Here is an 8,333-nt window from a genome sequence, read left to right as displayed (position 1 = left end):
ATTTGCACAGCCCAACTGGTGCTGGAGTGCTTATTTTTGGCAGTGGCTGGGGAGGTTCCTCTGCAGCTGAGCACAGCCAGCCAAACTCAGCTGGCACAAGGCAGGGCTTTTCAAAATGTTCTGTGCTCCAATCGGAAAGCAGCCGAATGCTACTCTTCTCAGAAAAGTGCTGCCCTTGTCCTCTTCTAATGAAAGCCAACTTGGTATTCAGTAGGAGCAGGCCAGAGCTATTTCAGACATGGAAGACAGCAGACACAAATCAATAGAAAAAAATAACTTCTTTTTATTTACAAAAAAAATCCAAATATTGGATGCTGTAAACAAAATTCACAATCTGTTCCCTCTAGAGTCTGTTTTCCATCAGCTCTTTTTCTGTCTGTGACAAAGCCTATAGTCAAAATGTTCCAAAAGAGCAATCCAAGGAGCAGTTTGCTGCAACAGGATGCCTTGCAGAAGGCAACAGTTGTAAGGAAATTTGAGGGAAAGCAAATCTGCACAGACTCCTACAGACTGCAGGAGCCTGCAGTGCCTTTAGCCAAGATGTCTTGAAATTTGCAGGCCATTTTTTTTTTTTTTACTATTTATTTTGTTAGCAAACCACTATTACAACAGCAAAACAGTACACTGATTTTCCTTCTTGCAAGGGAAATTCTCTGCATAAAGAAAACCATACAAAAGAATATATTCAAATAGGAGCTGAATATGCAAATACAATTTTTCCTTTTCTGTGCAGTTTTATCTAACGCACTTAATTATCTCAATTTAAAAAAAGCGCATTTTTTGAACCGGTAGGAGCTTCTGATGTGATGCAAACCAAGCATTTAGTAAGAGCTGTTTTTAGAGGATTTGTGTGAAGGCCTTTGTGCAAGATAAAAAATATTTTAAGTGCAATACGAGAAACTAGAAAAATACCATCTTTTTGGTCTTCTAATTGCCCTTCTATTTTTAGGAGAAATGTTCTTGCATTTGAGAGGACAGTTATGTCTAAGGAAAAAAAAAAAAAAAAAAGAAGAAAAATCCCATTTTAAAAGCTCTTGGTTGTTTCAGGATGGTTACATTTAACCAAGTTTAGTGCCCTGTTGGTTAGCAGGAAATTCAGCGGTGGCACAAACAGTTTTACTGTAATCAGGTCAATGTCTTTAATCAGTTCAGCTCTTTAAAAGGGACACTGTCTTCTGTAGCACAAGCTCTAACCTTACAGCTGATTGGATGGGACAGATCAAGTCTACAAAGCAAGAACACGGTTATTAACTTTAAAAGTACCAGTGTCCTGAAGAGGAGGGAAAAAAACAGTTAAAAAGAAGTCAGACTTTATGGAGGGAAAGGTGTGCAAACCACAGAAATAACCCAGCTTTGAAAAAGGGTTCTTATTTTACTCTTGGCCTGAACTCATGCCTTCTTCCCACCTCTAACATCAGGCACATTTTAAGCCACCAGTCACAAATAAAACAAAGCTCCACCAGTTCCACCACTTCATCATTAACATATGCAAAACAGATCTGGAATACCTATATAATATATATAAAAACATATTATATATGTATCAAAATGCAAATGCCAAAAGGTGCAGTTTAGCTCAGAGCCCTGCTGTATGCACTACAAGGTAACTAGCTGCTGTCAATCAAAAAAAAAAAAAACCAACTCACAATTAGATTTGAGCTGAGAGGAAGTAATTCAAAACTTTCTTTCAAGCAATGGCAAAAAGAAAGGGTCCTTCAAAGCAAAAACAGCACTGCATCATGTATTATCAGCATTCTGTGGTTGTGGCACAGCTATAGGTTCTCAAACCCTTTTAAGGAGAGGATGAGTCATTTATTTGCCACAAATAGTTGTGGGAGAGAAGACATACCACATTACCAGCTGATCCTATTTCCCCAGCCCTCCCCTCGCTTCCGCTAGCAAACCAGGAGCAGGAGGTACAGGGAGCCAGTGGGCCAGGAGCGCCCAGCCCGGAGCTCCCGGGGGCTGGAGGGAACCACGCTGGGACAAGAAGCCAGCACCAAAGGAAGGGAAGGTGGGGACAAGGTCTGCACGTCAGTTCTAGCAATGGCAAGGGACCAGCTTTTAAGTTTCCTGAAGGACTCGCAGGGAAGGTGCTTTAGTAAACAAATCGGGCTCCTATTAAAGTGCCTGCAGAGTGAAAAGTACAAAGCGCGACAAAAATAGATGTACCTTACTCACTCCATAGGGAAAATACACTGCCAGGACACGAGTCCTCTCCCTCTCTCTGCCCCTGACTCCGACGTCAGAGCCAGACTGTGCCTGTGACCGGGCAGGGCACAGACGGATTTCCTTCAAAAGCCTGAATTCCCTTTTTTTTTCTCCCCCCTCAGAAAGAAAAAGCAAAATATCAGAGTCAAGTGTCACTTAGTCATTAGGTTTTCAAAGCACAACAAAGAATTTAACACCTTCAGAGATGGCACTGAAGTGAAAACAGCAGCGGAGGAGGTTGGTTTTTTCCCCCCTGCTGGTCTTTCGGGAGAGGAAATGAAAGTGAATAGCTATTGTTCCAATGTAAAGTGATTCCATTTAAATAAAGTACAGTACTAAAATTGTAAATGCAGTGTGACAACCAGATCAAAGATGTTTAATATTTGCATAAAAATATATATATATATATATAATATATATATAAAATATAATTTTCAGCAATCGTGCAACACTCTTAAAAAGGGCTCATTTCACATTTGCTAAATTCTAGTGGTCCTGGAATGCATAATGCATTCTATTAAAAATACTCCTTTAAATATTAACAATTAGTGTTCAAATTACCAACTAATACAATATTCTTTAGCTGTCAGGGGGTTTAAATAAACCTATCTTTGATCCACGTTCCACTGAAATTACATATCATGGAGGTATGCAGTCACAACATTAGTGGGTTAAATGTCAAAATGGCATTACAGTACAAAACAGTTAAAAAAATCAGCTAGTCATATGTTTCTCCATCTGTGGAATTATTATGGCTCACAAGCAACCCACTGAATTACTGTAATCCTTGTTCTTGCAACCAAAGACATTATCTGAATCCCACCTTAATCCTGACTGGTTCATTTACTCCAAATTTCTCAGGTGTGGGTTAAAATTTCACTGCAAGGTGCCCACTGTCCTATGAGATCCTGTTGCAAACTGGAAAACAAGTAGTACTTTATTTAAACATTCCTTAATTGCTACATTTTCCTAGACCACATTAATATATATTGTGTGTGTATATATATAGATATACACCAATAACATGTACATATATACACACACAAACATATATACACACATACACACACGTACCTAGGATAATAGCACACCGACAAAACATTAACTCTATACAGGTATTTGCCAAGAAAAAAAATAGGGCATTTCCTCCACCACTTATTCACAAGCTTATGGGTTGGTTTGCTTTTTTTTTTTTATCCTTGTGTCCCTGATAAAACAGAATGCATGGTTAAACCACAAAACTATATTTTTTTTTTCTCACTTCAAATTTTATGAAGGCATCAGGCACTTTTGATTCCTATTGGTGTGTACAAATATAGGAACATCTCCTTTTACATATATATATATTTATATATATATATATATATATATATACTCTACTGTATCTTCTTTGCTTGGATAACTTTTTTGTGAAATCTTTGGTCCTTAAGTATATACTTCTTGCCACAGCTGGTTTTCCAGCATTCCCACATTTCTAAAATGTGAGGCATGCACACAGCTGGAAATAATGGACTTTGTCATCGTACGTGTTTCTGTTTCTATAACTGTACCAATCTACTACTGTTCATTTGGAGCAAGCTGTTTCTGGTAAAGCATTCTAGTCAAGCAAGCTATACATTCTACATGGTCAATCCATAGACGGCACTTGCTGCAAGCCCCAAATGCAGTAATTCCAATATACAACTTTATTCAGCTTATCTCTGCTTTATGCCTCTAACTTTTAACTCCTGAATATATGTAGAACTGTTTTTTGTGAAGTTTTTTTTCTTTTGTTGTTTTTTTTTTTTGTCTGTTTTGTTTCTTTCATATTCTCCCTTTTGCAGATCCCATTCTAGAATAAGAATAAAAATAAAAGAAAATAAGGCTTTCCCACCTTCTCTATGCCAAAGCTATGGGAGCAGATATTGCCAACCCATATTGTCATCAAGCATTCCTCCCTCACTTATTTCAGGGGAAGCTGGTTGCTTTTAATGACAGGCCTCTTGTGCTCTGGGGTAGGATCCAATTATTTTGGGGTTCTCTCTTGATCATGCTCCCATTAATTATTAGAAGAATCACAAGCTTGTCCCAAGCTTAAAAACTAGAGCAGATCATCATTGCACAAAACACCCCATTTCAGAGGGACCCGTCACCCCTTCCTACATCTTAGAAAAAGTTCTCTCCATGGGGTCTACTAATTTCAGTTCTTAATTACAGGGCAGCCAAGTAGAGTATGTGTGCTGCTGGCAAGGGAACACCGTCTGAACCTGGGCAATATAGTAATTGCTGAAGTTAGCATCTGCTACGTATGGGGCTGGCTGGTAATAGCAGGTGACATTGGCCACGTTGGGGATGATATTTTGCTCAGCTAGGACCCGGATGGCCAGCATGGTGATGAGATTCAGAGTCTGTCTCCTCTCATGTCCCATCAGGCACACTGTGCTCTCATTCACCACACCGTGAAGGGTCATGAGATAGTCATACTTGCGGTCTTCTAATCCCACAAAGTGGTTCTGCAAGTAGGACTCCAGCTTTCTCTGCTGTTCGCCGATGTCCGAGAAGTCAATGAAAAACCTCGAACACATGTATCTCTGCAGGGATTTAATCTCAGATTCAGAGGCTGCCCTAAAGCCCCTTACCAAAAGGTTGCAGTACTTCAGAAGACCACCTCCTCTGATTTCTTCTGGGTTTCTGGTGGCAATTATCTTGTTGCAGAGGTGATCAAAGGCTTCCTGGAAATCCCCATAAACGCTCTCACCAATGATAGTTGGGTGAAAAGTTTCAGTCATCGGATTCTCTGAGCACTCATAAAAAAGCAGCAGGGAGTCCAGCTTGATTTGAAAGGAATCGACACTGAATTCAAACTGCCGCCTCAGAGAGTCCACAAATTTCAGCTCCACATTTTTGCCACTGTTGTTGGACAGGGAGATAAGACTCCATCGGTCTGAATCATTGCATACTTTTACCATTTTCTGCACATAAGCCTCCTATAATCAGAAAGACAAAATGAGCAAATCAAGACAAAGATCCAAGAAATTTCTCCTTCACTGTGTCTGCTCACCCCTCCCAAGCACACCCCCCCCCCCCAATATCTGCATTTCATAAAAGATTTCATGGAGCCTGCAGATACAAACCACAGAGTAAGTGCTTAATGTGAGAGCTCAAAATGCTGTCACTGCAAGGGTATGACAGGGGAGGGTGTTCTGCAGGGACTGTCATGCAAGGGAAGCATATAGCAACACTACTTTGTTCAGTCACTTCTAAATACATCTACAGACTAAGTCCATGGTGCATCTGCCAAATATGCCTTTGCATCTTTGCAAATATGCACCCATATGCAGAAAGTCACTACTACAATCTAAAAAGAAATCTTATTTATTGGTTTTCACTTCTCCCTCTACTTCCCAAAGAACAAGTTAACAAATGTTCATTCCCCTCAATCCTACCAGTGCAAGTTCCATAAATCGGTCCCACATTAAAAAAATAAATCCCTCTAAAAATCTGAAAAGATTTGGATTCAGCCTAATCAACTCAAGCAAAGTGTCTTCTAGAGGAGGGAATATGCCTCCCCGCTGGGGCACTTAGCACAGCTGGAAGAATGCCTTGCAGACGGGGTTTCCTTCTTGCAGATGTTAAATCCATCTACGCTCCCCGTGCACCCGGGAACCGGGGCCGGCACACCGAGCTGCCGCCGAGCCGGGCTGGGAGAGAGGCGTGCAACGCCTGGCACACGCCCGAGGTAAAACAACGCTCCCAGCAAATCAACCGGGAGGGACAAAAAGCTAATTAATCCTGAAGAGCCCCGGTCAGGGCGCTCCACTGTAAACTCCTCCTCGGTTTTAAGCGTGGGGTGAATAAATCGCTCGGGGTTCCCATGGGTCGCGGAGGTGTGGGGGGGAGCTGCGTCCCGGAGCGCACCACTCCATCCCCAGGGGGAAGGTGCCCACTCCCCGCAGGCAGGCGCTCACACCTGCCCGCTCCAGGCGTCTGGGAACAGGGCAGGTTTACCTTGAGTGTGAGAGGAGTGATCTTCTCCTTATTCACCCCCTCGGGTAAGAAATCCAAGAGGCAGTCCAAGACCACGTCCTTCACAGTCTGAAATTCGGCTTCTCCTTTGAGGTCGGCGCAGAAGATGAGGTCCAAGTCCTTGTAGCCCAGGCCGCTGTCCTGGTGGAGGACGTGGCTGGCGGCCGAGCCGTTCAGCCGCACGTCCCGCAGGCCGATGCCCTTCTCTTCCAGCCGGCTCCGCACCACCTTGACGATCTGGCGAGGCTGCATGGCCAGCGTGGGGAAGTTACCGCGGCCGTGGATGGGGATGGTTTCGCTGAGGATGCGGTCCAGACGCTGCACTTGCTCCCAGCTCAGCACGTTGCAGTGCGCGCTCTCGCCGCCGTCCGCGGAACTCCCGCCGGCCTTCTCATCGTCTGCCATGGTGAGCGGCCGCCGCCTCCCCGGGCTGGATCCAGGCACCGCTCCGGCTCCCCGCCGGCCCCCCGGGGCCTCTCTCTCTCCGCGCCTGGCAAAAGAGGAAAAGCCAGCGGTCAGCAGCTGCGTGCACCCGGCGCCCGAGCTCCGTTCCCCTGTGGCCGTCCCTTTCAGTGGGGGAAGCAGGAGGACACACCTACTGATTAGATTTAAAAATAAATAAATAAATAAAACGGGGGGTGGGGGGAGAAAAAGCCCCCCGGAGCCAGGTGGTGCTGCAGGATAAGGGAAGGCGCCCGACCTGCAGCGCCGCTGCTTGCGCCGCTCTCCGCGCTCCCGCCGGGGCAGAGGCCGCCCCGCGCCGACGGAGAGGCCGCCCCGCACCGCCCAAGAGGCCGCCCCGCTCGCTGCCGCCGCAGGCTGCCGCCGTCTCCGGAGCTTTCGTAGTTCTGGCCGGGAAAGGTCCCCAGTAGTTTTTATACGGGGCTTCTCCGCGCTTCCGGGGCTCCGAGTCACGGCGCCCGCGTCCCGCCCCCTCTATCTGCATGGCCGGCCTCGGCGGTGCCCCCGGCCCGCCCACACCCCGCGCACCCGCGGGCCGCCCTCCCGCCCGCCCCTCCGCGCCGGCGGAGCGCCCAGAGCGGCCGTCCCGCACCGCCTCGGGCTGGGAGAGCCGCGCAGCGCAGCGCGGCCTCCCTCGCACGGCTCCGGGGAGGCAACAAGTGCAGCAGCGCTCCCTGCCCCGAACGGGCGCGGCCCCTCCCGCTCCTGCCGTGCCTAGATGCGCGCTCAGGAGCGCCCAGCTCCGCGCTGCCATTCATTCCCGGCTTTTTTTTCCTCTGCCTTTTTACCCCCCGCCCGCCCCCCCCCCCCCCCCCCCCCGACATTCCCGGTCATCCCAGGCTCAGCCAAACTTCATACCAGAGCGACGGAATTTGGCAAGAGCCCCTCTCCAAGCAGATGCCGAGGATCCCGGGCCGTGTGGTGCGCGCTGCTCGGCTCCCCCGAGCGAGATGTCCAGAGCCGCCTGCGGCAGCGCAGCGGCATCACGCTGTGCCTTCCCGGCCCCGGCCCGGCCCCTTCCCCCGTGCCCGCCCGCCCTCCTCGCCGGCGAGGGGAGGAAAAAGACGTCTCGAAGACCACGGAGGAGCCGGTGCCTTCCAGAGGAGCATCCTGCTTATAGAGTACAACTGGGATAACCGCGGAGCCGTAAAAATGACGTGGAAGACAAGCATATTATATAAACATACCCATATATTTTATTTGCATTTTCTTTTAAATAACGATGAATGCATCTGCTTTTCACCTGTTACGTACATACGCATACATATAGTTTATTATTTAAAATACATTTAGATGCTATATGTATATCGATACTATTTCAAGACAGATCCTATTTAAAACATACACACACTATTTAAAACAGACTAAGCGCTGACACCCGATGCACGCAGCAGCACCCGGGACCGCCACCGCCCCGGTGCGCACCCCGCGCACGCCAGCGCGATGTAGACAGCGGGTTGCGCGGAAGGATGCAGTGCTGGGGGACACGGGTTGGGGGATGTCATGGACGGTGTTGCGTCACCGCTCGCAGCTTTGTGACGCGCGGCAGGAGGGGCTAATGGGGGTGCGCGACTACGTGACGCGCAGCTCCCTCAACCGAGCGCTTCGCCGAAAATGGGGGGTGGGCGACACAGCCCGACGGGGTGTACCGTCCC

The 8,333-nt window shown here is 47.4% G+C and overlaps 1 protein-coding gene across 2 annotated transcripts; it reads right to left on the bottom strand.

The window, feature by feature from the left end:
* Positions 1 to 259: 259 nt before the first annotated feature.
* On the bottom strand, positions 260 to 7,572 carry TENT5A (terminal nucleotidyltransferase 5A). 2 transcript variants are annotated; one of them, XM_053974055.1, is made up of 3 exons: positions 7,537 to 7,572; positions 6,199 to 6,706; positions 260 to 5,177 (listed from the first exon to the last, which is right to left on the bottom strand). In XM_053974055.1, the coding sequence occupies exons 2-3, from the start codon at positions 6,619 to 6,621 to the stop codon at positions 4,398 to 4,400; spliced, it is 1,203 nt and encodes a 400-aa protein (XP_053830030.1). In that variant the 5' UTR covers positions 6,622 to 6,706; positions 7,537 to 7,572; the 3' UTR covers positions 260 to 4,397. The 2 variants fall into 2 exon arrangements, with proteins under 2 accessions (XP_053830030.1, XP_053830029.1); XM_053974054.1 differs by lacking the exon at positions 7,537 to 7,572 and adding an exon at positions 6,917 to 7,013.
* Between the last annotated feature and the right edge of the window lie 761 nt (positions 7,573 to 8,333).

This window comes from Vidua macroura, chromosome 3 (assembly GCF_024509145.1).
Source record: "Vidua macroura isolate BioBank_ID:100142 chromosome 3, ASM2450914v1, whole genome shotgun sequence".
In the NCBI taxonomy this organism is placed as follows: Eukaryota; Metazoa; Chordata; class Aves; order Passeriformes; family Viduidae; genus Vidua; species Vidua macroura.
The sequence above is the reverse complement of the archived record's forward strand: the minus strand, read 5'-3'. Positions and strand labels throughout refer to the sequence as shown.

What these genes read in the sequence shown, in the direction of transcription:
- TENT5A (XM_053974055.1), bottom strand. Translation starts at nt 6,621, where the DNA reads ATGGCAGACGATGAGAAGGCCGGCGGGAGTTCCGCGGACGGCGGCGAG. An exon ending in TCACTCCTCTCACACTCAAG is followed by an intron (nt 5,178 to 6,198) that starts GTAAACCTGCCC and finishes TTCTGATTATAG; the next exon opens with GAGGCTTATGTGCAGAAAAT.